We start from the raw sequence: 26,091 nt of genomic DNA on the forward strand, positions 1-26,091 counted from the left end.
CTCAACAAAATCAACTACCAACAAGATTGAATCAATATGCAACAATATTTTGTTTTGCTTTACTCCAAAAAAATAAGACACCGAACAGTGTAAAAAATGTGGTGTAAACAACCAAATGTTTCATAGGAAGCTAGATACAGAACCCCCAACTAAATATTTAGATTTTTAAATATTCAACTGATTTTCAGAGATGATGTGCACTTAAATCTGTATGTGAATACTCCCATGTCTAACTCTGACTCCTTTGACACAGCAAAGATGAAAGACAAAACAAGTCCACATCAGCTGCAGGAAGACTTTAACTGTAGCATGCATGGCAAAAGGAAGAGTGAATACTGAAATCTATGTTTCCTTTTCTAGCGTAGACTGCAAATTCTCCAGCTAAGCTTTCCGTATGCTTCTGAAATATGGATATATAAACATACGCTGATAGTTCCACAATAATAAATTTCATGTATTGCATATTTTGGGGTATGTAGCTCAATTCGATGCTGGACTGTTACTATAATACAAGATGTGTAATTTCAAAGCTGGATTCTAAGACACTTAAGAGGACCCTGTCTTGAAAGAAAAAAAAAAGTGAGACAAAAGAACAATGATGAAATTTCTTGAGAAGGGCCACTAAGAAAATGTAATTTTTAAGTAGTTGGTTTTCAGAAAAAGCCAATTTGATGGTAAAACAGCTCACGAATTAAACCTTTCCAGTTGCTTAGCAGACTTTTTAACCCTAGAAATGCTAGAAATAATTACAGAATTTGCAGACTTGTACCTTTTGGATTTATGTTTGTCTACTTTAATGTATCAAGATGAGACCTTTAGAATAAATTAATTCTCCAAGCTGAGAAAAGTGATATTCTTCATATAGCCAATGTGTTGGTTGGTTAAATTTCTTCATTCTGAATACTAATAATTAGAATATCTGGAGACAAGAAGAGGAACGGAAAAGGAAAAATCAAGACTTTGGCATTCACTACTATGTGTAAGTTGCATGGCACAGCTCCTGAGGCTGCTCTAGCTTGTGGACAATTCTTCAAGTTGCATATTAGAAACAGGATAATCTGCTAGGACTTGTGAAAAATGCCCTTCTAGTTACATTCTTGAACATGCTAGAACCAGACTATCATGACAAATATATATAATTTTGAATAAAATTTTTATTTTTATCTTTTTTTTTTTTTACATGTCATTCATTACTTCTATTCTGGTTAATACAGAAATAGAAGAACTTTTCATGGAGAAGGAAAATTTATTGAGGAGAGTTAAGCAGTACATTCTAAAATGAAATAAGAAAACTTTATTAGCCTAGTGCATTCATTTTTTAAAATTCTTTGAAGAAAAAAGAAGCTATTTAAATAAAACATAAGCTTTCAAAAAAAGCAGTATGTAGATGAAGAAAGGAAAGCTAGAGCTCAGGGATTTTGAACAAAGAACAGTGACCATGTATTAAAGGGCTGCTCTATGTGCTACAAAAGAGCTGTTTAGAAAGTACAACTCTTGAGAGAGTCAAAGGATAAAACCAATAAGTATTTAATTTCCTTGCTTTCTTTCTCTATGAACTCCATGAATTTCCTAGCACAGGACTAGACAAGTATAGTGCTTGCAATTTTTTTCAGACATTTTGTACAATCTATTTCATCATACTCTTAGAATCCCAATAAAATCTTTATTAGGGCTGCCTGTTCATAAATACTTGCACAGGAAAGAGAATTTGAAAGGAAAAAAAAATTATCCCCTAGAAGGCTTTGTGTTAAAAGCAGTAGAAAAATCAAGAAAACTAGAACTATATAATCCTCAACCACCTGTTCCTCTAAAGGCCCCTGAAAAAGAAACTGAGACACTCAAGAGACAGTTTGAAATCCTGGACCTAATGAAAGAGTCATGTCCCACCGGTAAACATGTAAAGCACATACTGCTTTAGACTAAAGCAACATTGTTTTAAATTCTCTGAAAGAAGGCAACAACTTCAATCAAGAAAATGTTTTTTTCTGCAGATAGCTGAAAGCAAGAGATGCTGCAGCCAGCACTTGTGAAACTGGGATACTATTGTGAAATGCACCCTTTTAGCTACTAAAATAATTAAAAGTAATCAGTAGTACACATTCCTCAATAGCAATGTTTCAATGTTTGAGATTGGTGATTCACACAATTTGGTAAGCTTCCTTTCTGATTTCTGTGATAGTTTTGCCTTACAGCATCATTCCCAACTTCTCACTAGTGTCTGTATTATAGTGATGCAATACACAGGATGTATTACTTATTGAATCAGTTACAAAGGCATTTATCAGAACATCCTATAATCAGCATTTAGAGTACAACCCTGAACAAGGACAGTATTTGGACTAGGAGATAATAAACAAGGAACAAAATAATGTTGGATTTTACACCAACATTTCAGTTTAGCACATTCCCTGCAAGTGAGATAGTTCTTTATCAAGCTTTTGGCTGGGTTCTAAAGTATTTACTACTTAAAGATACTGAACAGGTACATTCACATCTGTGTCATGTTGTACCTCCAAGAACCTTGTAAGCTCAACTATTAACACCTACCTGAGTTTTGTAAGGGTTTTTGTTGTTGTTTGGACAGGAGGGTCAGGAGGTGTTCAGTTTTAATCGAGGTATGAGCAATACTAAGAAAAATGCTCAGGAATACTCAAAATCTTTGGATGCTTCCTTGCCTGTTAATTAGTAAATATTTAATCAGAATACACACATTAACTACTACCAAATCTAAAAAAAAGAAAAGTTTATTCATCCTTCCTAACTGTATTTTTTCTCATTTCAAATTAGGTTAACAAGCTATTGCTGCTCAAAGAACTATTACGTGATTTACATATAGATCTGCTCTGTACAGTATTTTCAGTGTCTGCTAGAATATGCTATTTCATGCCACTTCCCTGTTTTCGACACTGCTTCTGATCATGAAATGAGGATTGCAGGAACAAAGCATGTATGAAGTGTACACACAGAAACTACAGGAAGTATCCACACAAAACTTAAAAATTACTCCTCAATATTTTGTAAAAATAATATTTTATCCTAAGAATTTCAAAGTTTTACATTCTAAAAAAAAATTAATATATTTAATATGGTATTTTTTAGTCAACATGGGATTTGAGAGGTGCCATTATTTTGTTTTTAATAAATAGCAAAACTCCAAAACAATCAGCAAGCATTTTAATTTGCTGTCAGTATTTTATTTTTAATTACAGACAGCTTTACCACTAGGGTCCTCAATAGTGAATTATCTGCATTAGTAGCCATACCACACAAAAAAATCTATGAGATTCCTATGGTTGTCCTAGATTTAAACATCTCAGTTATGCAACTGAATGACATAATTCAAAGGTATTTATAACTTACTGTAAGAGGAATTCTGTGATAGAACTGCTTGACATAATAATGTAATCCAAGCATGCAAAAAAAAAAAAAAAAAGAAAATGAACTGGACAAACTAGCACAAACTTCAGTAAACATTTTAAAAGTTGAGTGTACACTTACTATTTATATATTTACACAACTGAAATTACAAATATTTTCTTGAAGAAAATCACTGGACCCAAAATTACATTTCAAATTCTACAGACAAAAATTTATTATTCTCTCTACATTTTCGTCTGAAGTTTGAAATAGTTGGTCCTTTTGAAAAGGACAAACTTAAGGCACACTTAAGACTGCATTTCACTACATTGCTGAATGAGATGATTACCTCAGAAACAGCATAAATCAAAAATATTTTTCCCTTGATCAACTGAGGTGGCAGTGACAGAGCTCCCTTTGACTTGACAAAGGTGAATGCATTTTCAGAAAGGACTTTATACACTGAGATACACTTTATTTCTATTTAATTCCTGCTGTTATCAAGAAAAAGCTACATCACTTACAATACGATCTCTAATTATGTAGAAGTGACATTCAGATCCAAAGCCCCTGCAACTATGGCTTAGGTGAATCCTACCAACCTACATGTGAGTTAACAATTCTATATCCATTGAACACTCTTCACCTATCCACCTAGTAAGGATTTCTTGCATTGGTTTGCACACAACTGTAATGTTCTTGTATAGAAATGAATATGGCTGTGAAGTTACCTGTGAAGTGTTTGAGAAACACATCAAGTCATCTGCTTTAAAGAATCTCTTTTTCTGCATTTCAACAGAAACCTTAACACATGCTAATGTGAACACATATCCATTGTTACACAGATATGCATACAGAAAATCATTCAAGAGGAATTAAAACATTAAAACGGAGGAAAAAATCCTTCAACTAGCCTATTTACAAGTTACAGTGCTCTCTGACCATATTTTTTTTACAAAGCAGAAAATAGTCCTTGTCTGAGCGCTTTAGTATGATATCATTAAATAAGGAAATTTAAAATTAGCATTAGTTCCTTAACTTTAAAAGAAAAATGACAGAGTACAGAATAAGATTAGTAAACCAGTGATACAACCAATATCACTGTTACCATGCAAGTGCTGAAATGTGCACTTTAAACTCTTCAAGAGAAAACATTCATCTGCAACTGTACAATATATCTTAACAACCTCTTCATTTGTAAGAGTGCTTAGACTGCTAGAACTGCCTCCTCTAATCTTTGGTAGCAGAGCATCTAAAAGATATTAAGAGTAGGCTATTCAATGAGACAACCCTTTTTCATCAAGTTCATGCAAGATAGGAATAAAAGAATAATGGCAAATACAATATTACAGCTTACCTACTTCACCAAAACCCTATGAACGGACTCTTGTCACTGATAAGAATCACTTTTCAGATCCTATATGTAAGTTATTACTCAAAGAGTTATAATTATTTTTCTTTTTAGTAGCTCTACTTGACTTTTCTTGACTATGAAATATCATGAAATATCAAATCACTAAATTATGTTTATTGTGGACCTAAAGAACTTGTAACAAATAAGTGGAGTGAACAACATCACAGTGACAGGCCTTCAAGGAAAATGTAAGACTAGTTACAATTAAGGAAAGATGTTTTTGCCATTCTTGTTCAAATAAGCAGCTTCAAACTAAAAAAGAGCATCTGGCCTTTATGCCTTCTAAAATAATCTCTCATCTATACCAGTAAATGGCTTCACAGTGCATACCTACTTGTGGAGAGGAAGTTGATAAAGAAATCTGACTACTGCAAAATTCAAAAAAATCAGCAGTAGATGTCACAACAGGGAAAGAGAGAGTCTTTAATTACATGGATCAACAATAACAAAAGAAGTAAAGATTCTTTAATAACATGAATTAATAGCAAAAATTTGTCCAGTTACTTTTGGTGACTCCTGATACTATGAACAGGTTTTAAAATTATAAAGCTGGAGTATGACTGTTTACAAGAATATGTAGTGATAGAACAAGGGGCAATGGCTTTAAATTGATGTACAGCAGACTTAGAGTAGACAGAAATTCTTTACTGTGAGAGTGGTGAGGCACTGGAACAGGTTGCCCAGAGAAGCTATGGATGCCCCACCCCTGGAAGTATTCAAGGTCAAGTTGGCCAGAATTTTGAACAACCTGGTCTAATGGAAGGCGTCCCTGCTCATGGCATGGGAGCTGGAACTAGATGGTATTTAAGGTCCCTTTCAACCCAAACCATTTGATGATTCTGACTGTTCGGCTCTCCCACTATCAAGCAACAAAAAGTCACCATCACTGAAAAGACAGAGGATGAAATTTAGGATCCATTTCTATCAGTTTCAAATCAAATTAACCAAAGATGTGAGTTAGGGCAAAAAGTCAAGACTACTTTCAGTTTGAGCAGCAGAAAATATCCTTGCACACGGTCAAAACTGCTCAAACTGTATATTCAGAGACGTCTGTAATAAATTTGCTTACCTCATAAACACCTTCTATACCTAAGTTTATTTTATAATTTTCCAATTGTGCTTAAGTAATACCTGTGCCTCACTACAGGCTTGATTACAGTACTCCCATCTTGACTTACTCAGGTTGAAAGTTCCTTAACTTCATAAAGTCATTTAAATCACTGAAGTGGCTCTAAGTATGTTATAGAGCTCTAATGAATCACAGGAATCTAACAGAACCTAACAGAATATATTCCCCTGAGTCTGTAACAAAAGGAAGTACCTCACATGAAAAGAAAGCGTACCAGTACTTCACAGGAAAAGGCTCTAGCAAAGAAATCATGTTCTTACAGCAAACAATGGCTCATTTTTATGGATATAGGGTTCTACTCAAATGCACAACAGTGAAAGAACCACAGCCTGTTTAAAAAGGTAAATATATCAAACAACTTACTGATGCATACAGTTTCCAAGTAAATGTGTGTGCCTAAATACAGCTTGTTGCCTGCAAAGCTACCTGAAATATTTTTCAACTTATCTGTTACTAATGTGAATCATACATCAGCTTCTTCAGTTGCTAGAGCCCACAACTTTTCATCACTACAGTAAGCTTTAAACAGGTGTAAGCCAGAACTGCTACCTCAATGCCTGGGCCCCATCTTCTTTCTGCCCCAGTCTCACTCTCTCCTTTGCAAAAGTAAAAATTAAGTCACTCCCATGAATTAAATCAAAGAATTGGTCTGGGTGTCAGGACAATTCTTTTCAGTGCACACGTTGGCTTAATCTACAATAAAAAAGGAAATTCTTCGCTCCAGCTCTGAAACATTTAAAACTTCCTACTGGCAAGACAAAGAAACCAGGTTGTTTCACTAATATAAAGTCACTTCAAGTTTCTAAATTTGGCTATGTTTTGGTAGCACATATCTGCAAGTTACATTACTTATGTAAGAAATAGAACAGTTCTAGCTGTAAACATGATGCAACTGAAGACCGTACAACAAACTTTTATTCTACAAAAAAAGTGTTTAGAAATTGATGGTGTAACACATATGTACAGTAGCCAATTTATTCATGTTTGAAAGATATAAACAAAGATAATAGATTAATTAAATGCATTGTTCTATATCACTTCTAACCAAACTGTTCAACAACTCTCACCTGGTAATTTACCTAAATTTTCATACTATGAACGATTTGGCACACTGCCAGTCCCAGTTTACAAGAACAACAGATTAACTTCTAGTTTTCAGGAGTTTTTTTAACAAAATGTGTAAAAAGTAAAGCTACTGCCAATATGTGTTCGATTTTGAGTATTTATTTCTGTGGTCTATGACTTAAGCCTTTTCAAACGGAACATATTAAAATGAAATAAAATCCCTTACGTTCAAAAATATCCTTAGACCTATTTCGTGCTTTTGGGCTTTACACAATCAAATCTGCCTGACCAGAACACTATGATAGGTGGTGCAGCAGCAACAGTTTAGCTCTTCGAGCCAGAGACTGCCCGTGACAATGCATTTACCTCAGACATTGTTCATCTCAACTCCCAAGAAACATTCTGGTAATAAACACATCAGCAAGGTCCATTATAAAGCAGTGGTTATTTAATGCATATCTGATGACTACTACTTTGCAGAACAGATAATAATTCATTCAAGTCCACTCTTTCCAAGGGTTACCTTCATTAAGCTGTTTACTATCCAGAATAAAAGTCCCTGGAACTGAAAAACTGAACCACCAAATAGCATGAAAAAATACCCCACATTCCAGAGGAAGAGGACTACACACACATGAGTAACTTCTAGGTTCAAAGTCATGCTAGTGCTTTACACTCATGTGCTGTTTTCATACATTCACCCCTTTGAGGGAAGCAGAAGGGCAAATAAAACTCGCATATTAATGCTTTAGCATTAAAGATCAGAAGTCTAATCTGAGCTAAAAACGTTTCTTTTACCAAAAGGGCATTCATGTAACAGAATCCACCCTTTTTATCTTATTATTCAAGAGGAAAACAACTTTCTTAAAACTGAGTGAAAGGATGCTTTCAGACATAGAATTTTAACAAAACTTATTTTGAAAGAAGTTGGTGAAATGCACTTGAATGGAACAAACTAAAAATCTGACATCATCCTACAGCTTAATCTTTCACCACCAATTGAAAGGATATGCAAAGCAGCAAAGTAGATGAAACGGGAGAGAATGGCACTACTAATTTATCTAAACAGCCAATTCATCTCAACAATTTAGAAAGAGGTTCAACTTCAGTGTTATTCCATCAAAATACAACCCCCCAACTCTTACTTCTGTTGAAAACATGTAGGGTTTTTAGACCAACATCAGCTTTTTACTTTTCATGCAACATTTCTGAACTTTGAGTCATTAAAATCAATTAACCACAAAGCACTCAAACACTAAGACTATCTATCCAGAACACCAAATATATTACAAAATAAGAAAATGCAAATATTTGCTTAAGTTTTGGCTTCATGCGTATCTGTATTTTAAAAAGCTAGAATCCTACTGCATATTCTTACAGTATGTATGTTCCACCTTCTAGAAGTAGTAAGAACATTGCAACAATGAGCATGAGCAGATAAATACAAGCCTGACAGTACTGCAGTGAAACGTTTTATCTTACTACCTAAAGAAGGTGAAAGGCAAATTTTCACAACCTAGTTTCATTTCAATTTTATTGAAGTGCCTACAGCATTCTGTGAGTGCTTGTACATACACAGGCACGCACAGAAAAGTGGTATCTACAAACAGTTTACACAGATATTTACATACATGTCATTTACATAAACTAATATGACTGCATGATCTTTGATGTAAAAATCATATGCTTCTTGCACATATAACTGTTGCATTGGTTTTACAAAAGTAATATAAACCTTTTGCAACAACTGGCTAAGCACATATCATAGCTGATTCCAAGTTTTTAGAGCTTGCAGGTTTTTAAAAAAAATACAATACCTAAAACACTGTTATCAAACAAATATGCTTTATTGGCATCTAAAAACAAAATGCACCCAACATTAAAATGTACTTTTTCATTTTTTAAACCCACTGCAGTACGAGGAACAAATCACAAACACTTACTTTAGAGAAAACAGAGACTATAGTGTAGATTTTACAAAATCACTTTTAATCTCTGTGTTATGCTCCTTAAGTAACATGGGCCATTTTTTTTTCTGCCGAATTGTAGGAACATAAAATATCACAGCTTTATCTATACTTTAAAATTCTGCAGCAGCCTAAAAACACGGACAAGATACACCAGCACCTGTTTTCAAGTATAACAATTTCGATAGCCAAACTAAGGGTAGTATCTAAAAATTCCATTTTCTTCCATAGGAAGTCTTTGTTTGACAAGCTGTTAATTTATCATTGTGAAATTAAAAGCAAGCTGGGGGGCGAGTTTATGTTTTACCAAAGAAATAAAATAAAATAAAAAAAAAAAACAAATCAAAAGCAAAAAAACGTTTACCTACCATGTTCAAATTAAGAACAGTGTTCTATACAAGTCAGTTGTACAGTTATTTAAGTGAAAGATGAACATGAACATCAGATTAACTTAATTCTGGCAGACAAAAGTGAACTGCTACGGTCCAGTCAGCCATTTAGCTATTACAGAGAGATGACAACTTTACAAAAGGTATCTTTTACCTACTGAGTGATGATTATGTCCCCTCAGTTTCTGTGCTTTCTACCACTGCTTCACTCTCTATATCAGCTTCTGTGTCACTCTTCTCTTTGTTTATCTCGACGGAAGATGTCAGTTTTTCATAAAGTTCTGGATCATCCTGCACCTGTGCAGTTGGTGGCTGACTTTCTGTCTCTGTATTTTCACCATTTACCTGGGGCATATTATCAGCTTTGCGTTGAGAAGTGGCCCCATCAAAATATTCAAAAACCCGTGGATGTGGAGGCGGGATCCAGTTGTTTGGCATTCTGTCTCTTCCAAACCTGTTTCCATTAACTTCTCTGCAAAAATTAAAATCTCTGTCATCCCTATCCCTCTGTCTTTCCCAGGGTCTTCTGCGGTCATCAAAATCTCTGTGAGCATCTTGTTCAAATCCTCTATTCCAACTGGGACCACTTCTACTATCAAACCTATAGTTTACATGCCGAAACCTCTCTCTGTCTTCATGGAAGCCTTTAGGACCACCATAAATAGGGAAGGCATGGTGCTCTCTTTCATCATAATCTCCTCTCTGTCCCCAGTGCTTGTCTGAATTGAAACCAAAATGCTCTCTTCGGCCAAGGTTATCTATACTTGGTCTTCCAAAATTTTCTCTCATGTCTATATGTGGTCTTGCGAAATGTTCTCTTCCATCTACTGGAGGCCTTCCTAAACCCTCTCTTGGATCAACTGGTGGTCGTCCAACAGAATCTCTGACATCCACTGGAGATGGTCTGTTAAGATTATCTCGGTTTTCCACTGGAGGAAAGCGATAATCTCTGTCTCCCTCCTGTTGAATGTTATCACCTCCAAGTGGTAACCTTTTGTCTGGATTAGAAATATTATCGATATTTTGTCTTCCTGGTGTTCCAAAAGGTCTTTCTGTTTGATTAAAAATATCTCCTGGAGGAAAAGGACCTCGAGGTGGTGGTGGGTGAAGAGATGGATCAAGGATTGCAGGAGGAGGAATAGCACGCTGCGGCGGCATTCCTGGCTGCATTAATGGAAACCTTGGTCCAGGCGAATGGGGCATTAGGCCTGGACGGATATCTATAAGAGGCATTCCTGGCATTCTTTGATTACTGATATTTAAATGAGGCATGTTTGGAACTGCAGCTGGATGCTGCATTGCCAGAAGTCCAGAATTACTTGAAATATTTGGTGGTGGCACTCCCATAAGTCCAGAACTAGTTGAAACATTGGGTGGTGGCATCATGAGAAGCCCAGAATTGCTTGAAACACTCGGTGGTTGTACTCCTCCCAGAACTCCTGAGCTGCTGGACACACTGGGTGGTTGCATTCCTGTCAGAAGGCCAGGGCTGCTTGAGACACCGGGTGGATGAACTCCAGCTAGAAGCCCTGAACTACTTGAGACATTTGGTAGTGGCACTCCAGCCATAAGTCCAGAGCCACTTGAGGCGTTAGTTGGCTGAATCCCGCCAGCAAGAGAGGAGCTACTGGAGACAGCAGGTAGGGGCATTCCTCCTGCAAGACCAGAATTGCTGGAAACAGTTGGTGGTTGCACTCCTCCTACAAGTCCAGAGCTGCTTGAAACGCTGGGTGGCTGTACTCCCCCTGCAAGTCCAGAGCTACTTGAGACAGTGGGTGGAGGCCCTTCTCCAGTAAGCCCAGAATTGCTTGAGACACTGGGTGGCTGCACTCCTCCAACAAGTCCAGAGCTACTCGAGACATCACTTTGCACTGAAATGCAGCAACAAGAAGAACAGTTAACAAAAAATACCAATGTAACACACAGCATTCAAAACAAAATGCAGCTTAATCCATGTTCAGGTAATGCATGCAGTTATGATACTGCTGACAAGGTCTGTCCTAGTTTCTATAAATAATATATATTGTTTACATCACATTGGTGACACATAGACATTATGCCACAGAAATACGTCTCTACATATTAAAGTCTGTACAGAAGCTTAAAATCGACTAAGCCCAAAGCTACCACCCAATTTTTGCAATGAATCTATTAAAATCTTTGATACAATTCTATAGATGTTATAATAGCCTACCCTCTCCTGCTCCTTTCCATTGCTACTTGTGTAATCAAACTGTATTTTTAAGAAGTTTTCTAATGGGTTTCTATTAACGGGTTTCTCAGCTTTATTTCTTGAGACTATGAGAAAAGCGTATTTGAGCATAAGCTGCTAGAAGTCAATGATCAGATGATGACAAAGATGGCTCTCACCACTTCCCCAAATTAAATTCAGAATTACACCCTACCCAGCCCAAAACTTCCTATTCTGTAGTTACTAGCTCAATGGGCTATGATTTGCAAAAATCACTCAGAGTGTGATGCTTCCTATACATCATCATATCATATAATGAACACATTTCTTACCAGATCTATTGTTTTCACTGGAAGAAATCTGAAGGTCTGTAAGATGTGATCCTTTGTCATCTGATTCTGGTTTGCTGATTGGCAGGGGATTAAAAACACTTCCAGCAGATAACGTTGGAGTAGCTAGATTGCTTGTAACTGTGCCAACTGGTAGAACAAGGCCAGTAAAAGGAACATCCTTCATCGTCTCTTGTGCAATTGGTAATGGAGGCTGTACTAAAGCTGCAGAGAAATAACAGAAGTGTTTCACAGTAATCATATAGTGAAATCTTCAAATTTAGTTTGGTAGATGTCAGGCTGATAAATCAAAAGAAAAGAAATTAATTACCCTAACTGGTACATTTTTTGATAATAAATTTCTTATCCTCAATCAGCAATGTAATATTTAGGGTTTTTTTTCTAGAGATCATGAGCTACAGGTAAACCTACACAATCAGTACTCCAACATATCTTTAAATGTTAAATTAATACAGTTAGAATGCTAAACTAAAATACATTGTTATATATTACTCAGTCACTAAGACCAAATAATCCCAGTAACAGCTACATGTGTTAGAAAGGACCAAATATTGAACTATGCATACAAATAATTAACAATTTGCCATAACTTTTTTCAGTAACTCTATGTCAGGTACTGTTTTTCAGTCTACATTATAAGTTCTGTAAGTCTGTTTCTCAATGCCGACTTAAACCAGTTAAACAACAACTTCTGTGTAGCTATTTCCCATTACACAGGATTAGCTTGCTTTTGATTAAATAACAAGGAGTATATAAACAAAGTAAACTTTTCATCACACACAAACAATTGTTAGAGCAATCAAACTTACGTGTTGGAACAACTGGTGGGACAACAGGTGGTGGGACAACAGGTGGTGGAACAACAGGTGGGACAGGAGGAGGCATATAACCTATATGGAAAAAGTGACAAATGATTACATGAAAAGCAAATAAACCTTTGCAGTAAAAGATTGCCTACATTATTTAGCCCAAAAAGTTGCATCATTGTACACTAGCAAACAACAAATTAATAGGAAGAGGCAACAGTAGTTGTTTTCAAAAACAACCCCATCTTCACTACAGATGATCTGCAGGCATATCTTTAAGTGGTATCTGCCAGCAGTATCCAAAGAAGAAAATCAAGAGTTTCAACCTCTCAAAACCAAGGAAATTCATTTTAAGTACTTTTAAGTTTTAATTTCTCACAAAGATAAAAAGATGTGACTCTTATTCTCAACAGAATATACTGATAAAAGTAATACCAGGTTAGACACAAGTAATTTTAATAAGTAATTTTATAAGCAATTTTTTGCTCAGACAGTAACCAGTAGTTGACAGAAAACTCTGATGTACACAGAGACACAAGAACTGCCTATGTCCATCTCACACTGCATTTCATTTTAACTGACTTACCTGGAGGTGGCTGTGAAGGGTTGAAACTTGCTCTCAAGAAGGGTGGAGGAGGAATTGGGCTATAACCAGGAGGAGGGACAGACATTGTGACAGGAAACGCAGGTGGAACCAAGCTAACAGCAGGCACAGCTGGAGCTACTGGAATCTTTTCATGGAAAGAAAAACAAGCAGCTTCAATACTTAACAGTATTCAAGGACATTAAAAGGGATAAACTGGTTTAACTGCAATTCACATCAAGCACTAAACGTACCAAAACCTTTGTCTGTATTTCAAACACTGAAGAATTAGATTGCATTTTGAAATGGTACACTATGGGCTAACAAGGACACTGGAAGAATCCTGTATTATCTTTATTCTCAGACAGCCAAAAATACGGTTTAACACTACATCTATTCAAGAATAAAAATATACCTATTGCAGAGGGGTGAATTGCAGAAATGCAGAAAGAGAAAAGGAAGAAAAATGCAGACAGTGTAGCAATTTGGGGGCACTTTGAAAACAGTGATTCTAGTGCCTAGAAAAACTCACGTATTTCAGAACAGTACTGGAAAATTAAGTTTTGTGTGTGTAATTATAAGGCTAATAATCCCTATGAAATCCTGAAAATTACTTAATATCTCTTGAATTTCTGTTTGAGCTACGCATTTTGTTACAGTGATGTAACAAAAATATTTATAATAATGTAATTAGAAGCTGTATAAATGCAATACATGTATATTTAAACATATATGATTACAGGGTACATTAGGAGGCAGTCAAGATAAGAAGACTGAAGACAGTTTTTGTGAAGCAGAAAAAGTTCAAAATTCAATTCAAGTAAACGCAAGTATATTAACATTCATATTTTTTTATGTCAGTTCATCAACTGGAAATGTCTATACATATTTGGAAAGATAAAATAGTAATAATATAAATACAAAAACTTTTGCATTAAGCAGCTGCATGAAATTAAAGATTATGCTCAACCACAGCAACTATTCCATTTGAAAATATTTCAGAGATGAACACTAAATGGATGCAGGACTTAAATAAAAAATATTTTGTAACTTAAACTCAGCATTAAAGTTCACCTGTATTGAATAAAAAGTCTGCCCCCCACTTCTGTGGGGCATCTGTAAACTTAGACAATACCAACCTGCAGCATAGTGACTGGTTGTGTGTAAGCTTCTGTCTGTGTTGTAATAACGGTATTCTTATCAACTGTAGCACTCTGCGTCGTTTGAGTATTTTCTTTAGCAGCTTCTGAGCTTCTGGCTGTTTCCCACTCTTTAAAAATGATATATTTTATTATAAAAATATAATTAATGTGTTACTTTTGTTTAGATATTAAAAAGTCCTCTTCCTTCTTAAACAATAAATTTGAATTTAGTATCTACACAGATTAATTACAAAAAGAATGAGTGCAATTATTTATCACTATGCATTTTAGAGAACATAATATATCTTTATCCACCTGCAATGCTGTTTAATTTTGCCTGTGTACAAACTGATTTTTCAAAACTTCCCAAGTTTTATCACCAATCATTCTGTTAACAGTTTGCAATATAGAGTATGGTCCTGTTTTCTAAAAACTCCTGTAGCCAATATATGTATGTCATCACTTGGAAACAGTACAATGAAAAAGAATCCTGATGTTAAACAAACCTCACCACAGCCCCCATTTCTTCCATCTGCCATTTCTTCAAAAGTGTAACAGAGTGAATGTATTTCAATAATGCTAGATGTTTTAATTTTTGTCATTTATACTCAATCTTCACTCAAAGTAAGATTGTATTTTGACCTGAAGAATCACTGCCGCTACTGTAAAAGTCTTCATCTACTATTTATTTCAGTACAGATCTGTTTCAAGAAAATACAGTACAAGTAAATCTTTCATAAACCTAACAAACTGTTCAACTGGGTATTAGGATAAGGTCTAACTTTTCCTGTCTCTCTGACTTCATGGAAAAAATACCATAAGGTTCTGCTAAGCTGTGCCTATCTGGACAAGTTCTAATTTCAATTTAAGTCTTATACCTGAATATAAGACCTTCCTAATCACAAGCAGATAACAATTTCTACACAAATTAATATTTCATGTACCAGTGTATAAAAAGTTCATAACTCCTAAAACATGCAAACCTTCATTAACTGGCCTAAACAAATTGACCTCTGTCACTAGTTCTTCATTGTCATGACAATCAACAAGTTATTATTGAAAAATACAATCTAGATTTCATTATTACAGTGCCATTTATATTCTAAACAAAGAGCTAGAAAAATCTACATAAATGAAAAAAGACTATGTATTTCCTAAACAATAAATTTTCTGAGAATTTGCAATTCCCCAAATAAACACACTGTCTAACTATCAGAATTGTTAATGCCTGTACCTGTATTAACTGTTTCCTGGTCAATCATGCCACCTTCAGCAAAGCCCTCCAAATCATCCAATTTCACTTTCTCCCATGGAATATAGGAAACTCCCAGATCCACATCCCAGAATTGCTTGTATTCTGTTTTCACACCTTTATTCAGAGCCCAAGCAATCTGAAAATAAAACCCGATCAGACAATCTGATTAAATCGTATTATCTGGGAACAGAATACTTCAGATTATTTCCTGCAAGTGTCTGTCACTGTATGTCAATCCTCAGGGTCTATTAATTACAAGTTTTAACAATGTTTGGATTTTAAATGAGCCTGCAAGAAATTTACTTGGCCTCAACAACAGGTACCTGTATCATTAATTACATCAGAAACCTTAAATTTATTCTACATTAATCCTAACATATATACGGGGAAATTAAAAACACAGTATTTCAAGGACTCACCCCAAAGTATCAAGCACGTAGATGAAACCCCCATAATGTTTAATAAAATACTTAACTCTAAGACCACTGTAAAATTCAATATTAAGTGACCCAAATGGACACGTACAGGACTTAGCCTGTATGTACATAGCCTATTGTCCAAGTGCCTCCTAAATATCAAGTCATGTCATTTTGCTATCTTTCATATTGCCTGTTAAAAGTTGCATTTTACACAGAAAGAAAGCAGTTTACACCTCACTGCTTTGTTCTTCTTCTCCATGTTGTACATTTGAATGAACAGCTGATAAAAGACAAATCACCATAGTAGATTTGTACTGTGTTTGAAAGGAACAGCATCCTTAAGATTAAAATCACCTTACCTTAATAATTTTAGATCCAATTTTATATGACCCAGAACTAAGTTTCTGAAGAGCACGATAGGCATCTTGTCTATGAACCATACAGACATAAGCACATCCTCTTGGGGGAATCATCTAGGGAAAAACAGCAGTGGTCTTAAAAAGTAGGAAAATCAGTACTTCAGAGTAGGTAACTACACTAATTGAATGCTCATACAATAGAAGCAAAAGCTTACACTGTAAAAAATTGTTACCTCAATTGGCCATACTAACAAGTTTGGGCATTGAGAAAACTTAAAGAGTGATACTGGTAGGCTACTTCAGTGACAATGTTTTGAAGAAGCAGCAGCAAGCTGAAGAATGAGTGTTATAAATTACATGAAAGATTTGAACAAGGAGCAGACAAAAACTGGGAGCTACATTACGACAACTTCAGAAAAGCAGAGGTTGCTACCTCTTCTTAAGCTACAAATTCTGTGTGAGCTGAGCAATAATCTCTCACAGAGCAGCAAAATAGATCAAAAGTATGTGCATTTTTGAAGGATAGACTCCTCATTCCTAAAGGTGATTTTTTCTAATATTTTAATGTATTTATGTATGTATAGTATGTTTTATTTATTGCATGACATAGCGTGCAGTCTCTGCAAGTTTACAAATTATGTACGACAATTGCTTACATCTGTTTTAGTAAAAAATTTTGGTGTGCTTTTACACTGTTTAAATGCACACAGTAACATAACCAACATGTAAGATGATGGACTGTAAACATATTTTATAAAAACTGCATTTAAGATATACACTGCTATTCTAGATACTTAAGCTTTGTGGAATGAATAGGATGAACTATCTACAATATGGTTTGCCTTTGAAATGTACTGGGACATGCATGGTTGTTACATTACTTTCCTTAATTGATAGTCCCTGCAAATCAAAATGAGGTTTAAATGTCTGGCTACTGGCTGGTTTTTTCACTTGAGAAACTTTTTAGAAGACTCTGGGAAGTCACAAAAAATATTCCTTAAAATTACATATTCAGATACACTAACATGACAAGAAAACAATAAAAGTATCATCAGAAATGAAGGAAACTGCACAAGAAGCATTTTAAAACAGCTGAAGCAAGAGGAAAATCCAGATTTCTCTCATGTAAATGTGGTGTTTTAGGAGAAAATATACTTTCTTTTGAAGCTGAATCATAGGCAACTGAGGTACTACTCTAAATACCTGACTCCAAATTACTCTAAATAATGAGAACTGTATCTCCCAGTTATAAGCATCTTTTTAACTGTCACATTTTAGAATAAATATTTGTTTATAGTACAATTTATTTTCTTCTACTTGTTTTATCGAGAAGGATTCTACTTCAGGAATCCTCTGTTCGGAAAGTAACCAAGAATAATGTGGATACACATCCACAGGTATTCTTCGGCCAAGGCAAAAATGATACCAGCTCCATGACATATTGCTAAACCAGAAAAACCATAACCTTTGGTGAAACCCTGGTTTAAAAACTGCATAAAATGCTAGACATTAGGAAGAGCCTTTTAACCCTGAACTGTACTGTCTTTAGTGTTTCAAAATAGAGTAGATCAAAACCAGGTGGCAAATACCACAGCCACAATTTTTAACTGTGATAGAAAAGTCTCCTAAATATAATCAGCTATAAGGACTTCAGAGACATAAGCATGCCTAATTTCTAGTCTAAAATTCCTGAAAAAGCATAGCAACATGTTTACTTACATTAATTGACTCTATTTGGCCAAATTCTTCAAACAAGTTTGTTAAATCTTGCTGTGTAGCCTTCTTGTCTACTTGACCTACCCAAAGAGTAGTACTGCAAACTGTCAAGAAAAACATTCACATCAATCAAAATACTGAATGTTAGTTTATGAAATATTCTATAGTATGAATGTAAAAGTTTTAAAACTACACAGGAATCACTGATAAAAACCCAAGACTAGTGACCTATTACTTACTATATAGAGTACTTAGTCTCTATATAATTTCACAATTATAAGCTGCACCATTTTGACTAAAGTTTTGGTCCTAACCCAAAGTGCGGCTTGTACTCCGGAGCGGCCAATATATGAATGATATTCAGAAATTTTCCAACCCGGAAGTGAGAGGCCACAGCAGCCCCGAGCCGAGCCAGAGCCCATGCAGCCCTGGCAGCACCGCCGATCCGAGCCCGTGATAGTTCTCTGTATTTTTTTGGTGTTTTCAGTCTTGTGCGGCTGCACGGCTCCCCGCCTGCCCGCGTGACTGCCCGGCTGTCCACCCGCCCGGCTCCCCGCCCACCTGCGTGGCCACCCGGCTCTCCAGCCACCCGGCTCCCCGCCTGCCCGTGTGGCCGCCCAGCTGAGTGGCTATTTAAAGGCAGTGCGGATCCGTTGGAAATGCTTGTAAAATGACCACACTACTGTTCGTATCTTTTTCCACTCATAAATAAAACTTGCAGGGTACGCTGCCGCAGTTATTGTCTGTATCTTTTTTCACTCGGAAATAATGTTTCCAAAGTCAGCACCTGCCAGTAAACCCCACGATCCTGCGATTCTGTTACTAATTGGCCACTTTGTGAAAGTTCCCTGGGAACAAAAGTGCGGCTTATAATCAGGTGCAGCTTATATATTGACGAAGACCTAAACGTTGCTGACACCCGGAGCTGCGGCTTATAATCAGGTGCGGCTTATAATTGTGAAATTACTGTACATTAACGAAAATTATAAAGGGTTAAATAACACCAAACATATTCACCACAAATGTTCATTCTTCTTGTTTCATTTTCTTTTTAACAAAATAGTTGTTTTCATAGAAATAAAAAATGCAAAATTCAGTAGATTATCAGCTAAGGTAAACTGAATTATAAATTACTTCTGGAAAAAAAAAACCCATTCTTTCTTCATCATTATCATTTCTTCATCTTTCTTCATCTACATCACATCTCCTTTCTGTACCAATTCTGGTGCACCAAAATGGAAACCAGAGGTGTGCATTCTGTCAATTGACATTTTCAATTGACATCAGTATTCTGCAGTGCTGAGAATGACCAGCAATTGGACAAAAATGGTTCCTTACATGCTTGTAGATATCCCTTTCGTACCTCATGGTGTTAAGCTCTGTGAAACAAATCTTCAGATCTCAGCAAGTAGTAATAGCGGCTGTCACTGAATGAATTTCATGAAGTAGAACACTTGTCAGGTGAATTACTTATTTAATCACTTATCTCCCCCCTGAAAGTTTCCACACTTCACTTAACCTCCTTAATACGTCCTTTAAACTTCACAGGACCTCAAATGCTGCTCTCAGCTCCCAACCATTCTGATTGTAGCTACCTGCCTTGTGGACTGCTGGGAGAAATCTATACTATAAAACCAATTTGTCTCTTTTCATGTGAAAAACGAGAGAAGGAGGAGAAAAGCACATCTAAACTGTAGTACAGTCCCCAGTTTAAAGTCACCTTGGAATGATATAAAATATTAATGTGAATGAAGAGAACAGAACATTCTTTCCTTTACAAAAATGAGTTGTGAGCTGCTTATCTTGTCAGATAACCAATACAGTTCTAAGACTTAAGACAAATGGACAACTGTATCAGAAACATTTTATAATCTATCGAAACAAAATTAAATTCTCAAAATACATTCCCTTTGATTTTAGTAACTGTGTGGAGGACAGTTACTACCTTCCTCTTTTTTAGTATGTAAATTCTCCAGAGAAATGAAAGCAGTGGACAGCAACACCCTGCAGAGGCTGAAATCCACTTGATTTTTGAATACCTTCTTAAGATACCACCATTATGGTCTGCCTTACATCAGTAAACTCCATGTGCTTTGGCACCACATTCCTCTGAAAATCTACTTAAAAAACAATGTAGACATTTTAAAACCGAGGCCTCTAAGATATTCATCAAAGTGTTCAAAGTGTGCACCACACACTTTAACATTTTAACAATTTTCAGACCAACTGCTGGACACGTTAAAATGTCAAGATAAAGACAGCACTAAAGAGAAAGAAGACTAACTTAGAGACAGCCCTTGCTGCTCTCTGTTTAGAAGCAAAAACAGTGGTGCAAGTGTGAGTAAGAACATAAGCAGAACAGTACGATAACTGTCCTTGTCTAAGACGACATGATGTACCTAAGTTACAGGAAACATCAGAAATTAAACTTTTATTTATATAAGTAGTCAAGATCAACCTTGTTCTGTCAATGAAAACAAAGCCTTTTTTCCATTTAATCCTACATTATTAAAACACTGAGCAGGTGCCACTTACCGCTTAGTGTTTTTGACCGTATTGGAGGCAATCCCTTTTTCTGACGTTCTTTTTCCCTTTCCCTAGCCCTTCTTTCACTGGAGTATGACCGAGATGACTTTCTCTTCCTTTCTCTAGATCTTGAGCGTGAACGTTTTCTGTGTTTCCGCTTACGAGAACCAGACCGTGATCTAGACCTTCGTTTTCTTGGTGACCTACAAAATACTTAATTTTAGTATGCTGAGTTAAAAAGAAATACTCTGACTTAGTTGTCTTTTAACTACAAACTTTAGGCACTGCACAGATATTCCCACTATATTCATTAAAACTGCTTCAGGAAATAATGCCATTTGGGTGAGGAATATACACCTTAAAACAAAACACATTGAAAATGTTTTTGTATCTACAGTACCCAATTCTCTGGCACAGAAAGCCTGTCCAGCTGGTTCGTGTTAGTTATTTCTGGAAACTGGACAGGTCTTAAAAAATTTCAGTTAAACCACAGATATGGCAAATGAACTGTCATATCAAAAGTCTCCATCTAACACACAAACATTTAATGAACATGTCTTTTTCATTGCCAAAAATTGCTTATGACAATTTTGGAAAATACAGAATTAAGACTGACAATCACAAATTGCAACTTTTTTTCAGAAAAATATTCATTTATTCAATACAAAGTAATTACAAAACCTTGAACGAGATCTTGAACGAGTTCTTGATCTTGAACGAACGGCTGATTTCTTTTCCTCTTGTTCAAAAATCTCTTCTTCAGCAATATCCTGACCTTCATCTATATCCATGTCCTGAGGTCAGACATAAAAGATGTTCAATAACACTTGATAAATACACAATATACAACTTGGAATCATGTTAGTATGTGTTTTCCTTTCAATTTCTGTAAAAAAATTTTAAATAGTTTTACCTGTTGTTGAATATCCATTGAATCATCTACATTTGCTTCCACTTCTAAAAACTGCTGTTGACTACTTCCTTGTGATGGTGATGCAGAGTGCTCTGAACCAAAATTTCCTTCTTGATTCTCCTCAGGGCTCGCCTAAATAACAGTTAACAAATAAATAAATAAATAAATAAATAAATGATAAATAAATAATAAAGTTTCTTGCAATTACAGGTGTAATACTATATGAAGATAATATTCCCACTTCTCATTAATATGAAAACTGGGTATCAATCCATTCAATTTCTTTTATGGTATCATTCTTAAACACAAAACTTTGAAATAATGAATATTCCTGATTCCAAAAGATTAGCATCTATTTGCTAAACCAAAAAACTACAGTACACACAAAGTACACAATTTACTGCTTAATTTGGCTGCTTCAAAACAGAAATTCACAGGACAAACACAGCCATATGTACTGCAGTCCTGAAAGACAGCCACTTGTTCCCCTTGTATATGCATTAATAAATGTTATTTTGATACTAACATAATAAAAAATATTTGTAATACCCATTGAACTAAAATTTACACTAGGCTAAAAACACTAAAAAATTTACACTAGTCTGAACTTTTTTACAGTGCATGATTTCAGACAAGCAATTACTGAAAGGTAAGAGAGGAAGTTAGGTCATTTATGTCAACATGGCAATTTCAAGAGGTCTAAAAAAATAAGCAGTTCTGAAAAAACACTAAAATTAATGAATGTAGAATACTCAAGATGTTGATGATTTGGAAGAGAAAAAGCTGTAACAGCGTGTGCACTGCCTGAAAGTACAGATTTGGAAATACTCAGAAATTATATAAGAACAATTTTGAAAAGTAATTTAAAATCTGTAATCCATTACTGCAGGTAAACATTTCAGTGATCCTCACTATATTTTAACTCTTAATTAAACAAATCCTACATGTTCTATCTGCCCAGAGAATGACAGGAAGTTAGCAGAATGACTAGAAGTAACAATTTTGTCTTTATATTTTTTAAACATCTTAGAACAGGTTTTTAAAAAAAACTCTACTGTAATTCAGTTAATTTTTTTGCCTTTTGACAGAATGCTTTGTCTCATTTTCCTTATATTTAATTATTCTTCAACCATCTGTTTCTTGATATCAATGCCTACAATTCTTGTTGCTCCTTCTGTTTTTATCTTGTCCTCTCCTCCTTTCCCTCTGCTCCTCATCAGATGCCTAATAATTTTGTTTTGTGCTTTATCTTTCCTTCTCTTTCCCTTTGATCTTTCTCAATGAAACATACACATGGAATTAAAGAAAATATCACCCATAACATACTGCAGTCACTACAAAGTAGCTCCAGCAGCAGTTTGTATTTTTTAGCTGTTCTCAAGTTGAAAATAAAACTTTCTCTCCATACTGACTAGACAAGCAGACTGGATCTGAAGGGAAAATTCATCAGTTCTTGTAATAGAAAATTAAAGAGCAAGGAGAGAGTCAAGTAAACATTCTACCCATAAATATATTGTAAATTTTGATTTTGCTAATTTTACAATAAGGTAAAAGGATATTTTTACTTTCAAATTAGACAGTTATTTTTTGATATGACACATCAAAAGCTCCTCAAACAAATCATTCTTCAATGCTTTATTTCTTTATAACATTTTTAGTGTTTAAAGATAGAAATGGCTAGACATCCACCAAGATCCAAAACTATTTAGTCTGTAACTATGTTGCTATTCTTTTTCATTTACTACACTTAAATGAGACATGAAAATAAAACAGCAAAATAAAGCAGTAAAAAACAATATCGAGTAAAAATTAAATTATTAAAGTCACAAATTCAAAGCTTAAATGGCATTCTTGACTGAAAGTTGAGCCACCTGGCTCAGGCAGTGGAATAGATTTTTCAGGGAGGTGGTGAGGTTACCGTCCCTGGTGGAGTTAAGAGGTATCTAGATCTGGGCTGGGTCATGTGGTTTAGTGGTTCAAGGGTTACAGTGGCAGTCCTGGTTGACAGCTGGACTTGATGATCTTAAGGTCTCTTCCAACCCTGACTACTCAATGGTTCTATGACTTCACCTCCACAAAGCTTGAACTAAAATCTCCAACAGATGTTTGTTAAGTTTGTGATCCCTTGTCTTTTCTTTCAATCTGAGATTTCTATTTTCCTGTGAAACCAGATCCAAATACTCCACATGAACTCCACTTTATACCTGGCCAGGATCAAGACAAAATACTTTTGTTTTGGCTTTTTTTGTGGTGTTTTTTTTTAATGGGATCAGGAGGAGAAAAGAATAGTTCAGTACCGAGGACTAATCTCAGTAGAAATAAGCCAAGTTACTTCAGTGCAGAGAAGGCATAATTCATATAGTTCATATAGTTAAGAAGGAACCTTGGGTTATCTCAAGCACCAGTTTTTAGTGAATAATTTCTCAGGAAATATGTGACTCTATTCTTTAGCTAAGATTCTTCAACAGAATTACTTAATCAATTATTAGTCAAGACATAAAACCTGGGGATATCAAAATTACCCACAGTATCTATTCTATCCTCCCTTCAGAGACAGGAGCATAATCACTCAATTTCTCACCTTATTCCTTCTGCAAGCATGGGAAAGCTTTTTTCTTCCCATATGAGGAGCTGAACAGCCAAAGCATAGTCATGTCTAACTTCTTTCCTAAGAGAAGCAAGATGTACTCCCCACACATCTGGTTGTGGGCTTTTTTCTGCTTTCAGCACTTTTTTCCACTTACTCCACTTACTCTGCAAGCTTCTGTTACGTGGTCAGCTAGTGACAAAGACTTTGTCAGTCACAACACAATTTTTTTGTCCTGGAATATGCTTTTTTGATCAATGGAGAACATAAATTACTACAACAGCCACAAGATGGAGTTCTTACCTTTTGAGGCTGCTGCTGCTCCAGAAGCTGTTGTCTGAGATGTTCTAAATTTTGCTGTTGTAGCTGTTCAGCCAGTTGGTGAAAAAGTGAGTTGTTCACAGATTCTGGTACTAATGGCCTAAAATGAAATAACTTAAATTCAAAAAAAATTTTAAAAGCCTACAGTTTTTGTTTAAACAGTTAGTAAATAGGTCTTCAAAGTGGTTTTCAAATGTAAAATAATGAGGGCAATGGTGATAGTTCCACCTTCTAATATCATCACTATCCCATCAACTGAATAAATATAACTATAAAAAGCAAAGAACACAGTAACTTTATCCTAAAGTAAAAAAAAATTCTGGCACACAGACTTATAGTAAAATGTGTATGTTAATTTAGAAAACTCTTTTCCTACTGTTTTAGTGTACTTATGCTCTGAAATAAGTGTTTTCCATACTTAATCCTAATTTTCAACTACCATCAGGCAATTTTTGCATTTTCCATAAGAAATACAGCTTGGTCTTACAATTGGGAAGAGGGAGTTTCCTTTTTAGGCTCTTCATTTTGTTCAGATTCTTCCCCAAAGTCAAACCGGTCCATCAGCTTCTAGGAGAAAACAAAATAAACATTACTGAACACTCCTTATATGTACCTTTATGTATATTTCCTTTTCAATAGGAAGATGCTCTTATTTCTTAACTTTAAAAAAAACCCAAAAATATTTTCGCATATAGCCTGAACACAAAATTAAATGTCATACTGCTATTGCTACCAAAGTCTTGAGTGCATCAAATCTTGGCCCAGCTTTCCCAAGCTCTCCTGCAACAAGTACAACCACATGTTCCTTCCATAGTAACTAAGAGCTACTTTGGAATAAAGCTTAAATAAAGATTAATTTTATGTAATGGTACCTTTAATTAGAAGAAATTACTATGAAGAGGCCAACTATTCAATCCTTTGGTAATCATCAAACTGCTCTGCTCATATCAAGAGAAGACCTACACCTTGATTACTTCACAAAGAATTACTGTATTTTCACACACACGTGTCATTTAGACAACCTGAATTCCTTCAAATATACTGCTCCTTGAAAACAACTTCTCACATAGTCTGCAAAAAAAATCAAAGCAAGCAGTTATTATGTAAGAGGAATAATCCTTCTAATGGATAAAAAGAATGGTATCTGATAAGGAGAAAAGCTTGGATAAACTTCCTGTGTTATCCATGAAGATGTCTACACTGGAGTTCTGCTTAAGTAAAAAGTTTTGTCTATTAATTAAAAAAAGTTCAGAAGCATTTTAATAGCACTTTATTTTCTTGACGAGAAAAACTAAGGAACAAGCATGAAGAAATACGACAGATGTTATTTCACAGTGAAATTGCCTTTTTTTCACTATTTAAGAGCTGTGATACTAAAGCCATGTCCACGCATCTTTACACACCTTGGAAGTTTTCTGAAAAGCAGAGCTAATGCTATACTACCAATCACCATAACTTCCTCTCAAACCTTAATTTCATAAGAAAAAAACCAAGAGGATGAGAACATATGGCAGTCATTTTAAAATACTAAGGCAGAAACATCTTCAGCAACAAGTCACAAAGATTCAGTAACCCATTTTCTTTCTCAGGATGCTCTATTTA

The 26,091-nt window shown here is 35.3% G+C and overlaps 1 protein-coding gene across 4 annotated transcripts in view; it reads right to left on the minus strand.

The window, feature by feature from the left end:
- The window catches only part of SCAF8 (SR-related CTD associated factor 8), a 150,949-nt gene that overhangs the window by 89,056 nt on the left and 35,802 nt on the right, over positions 1-26,091 (minus strand). For 2 of the 4 annotated variants that reach the window (XM_033055703.1, XM_033055702.1), the window contains exons 8-20: positions 24,977-25,056; positions 24,472-24,589; positions 21,582-21,713; positions 21,350-21,462; positions 20,678-20,871; positions 18,146-18,246; positions 16,427-16,540; positions 15,628-15,784; positions 14,391-14,521; positions 13,255-13,399; positions 12,672-12,752; positions 11,845-12,066; positions 9,476-11,192 (exon numbers count right to left, since the gene is read on the minus strand). In XM_033055703.1, coding sequence (XP_032911594.1) covers positions 9,490-11,192; positions 11,845-12,066; positions 12,672-12,752; positions 13,255-13,399; positions 14,391-14,521; positions 15,628-15,784; positions 16,427-16,540; positions 18,146-18,246; positions 20,678-20,871; positions 21,350-21,462; positions 21,582-21,713; positions 24,472-24,589; positions 24,977-25,056 — 3,291 coding nt within the window. In that variant the 3' untranslated portion in view covers positions 9,476-9,489. Of the gene's footprint in view, positions 1-8,793; positions 11,193-11,844; positions 12,067-12,671; positions 12,753-13,254; positions 13,400-14,390; positions 14,522-15,627; positions 15,785-16,426; positions 16,541-18,145; positions 18,247-20,677; positions 20,872-21,349; positions 21,463-21,581; positions 21,714-24,471; positions 24,590-24,976; positions 25,057-26,091 lie in introns of those variants that run through there. The other 2 variants (XM_033055704.1, XM_033055701.1) reach the window with 2 other exon arrangements.

This window comes from Catharus ustulatus, chromosome 3 (genome assembly GCF_009819885.2).
Source record: "Catharus ustulatus isolate bCatUst1 chromosome 3, bCatUst1.pri.v2, whole genome shotgun sequence".
In the NCBI taxonomy this organism is placed as follows: domain Eukaryota; kingdom Metazoa; phylum Chordata; class Aves; order Passeriformes; family Turdidae; genus Catharus; species Catharus ustulatus.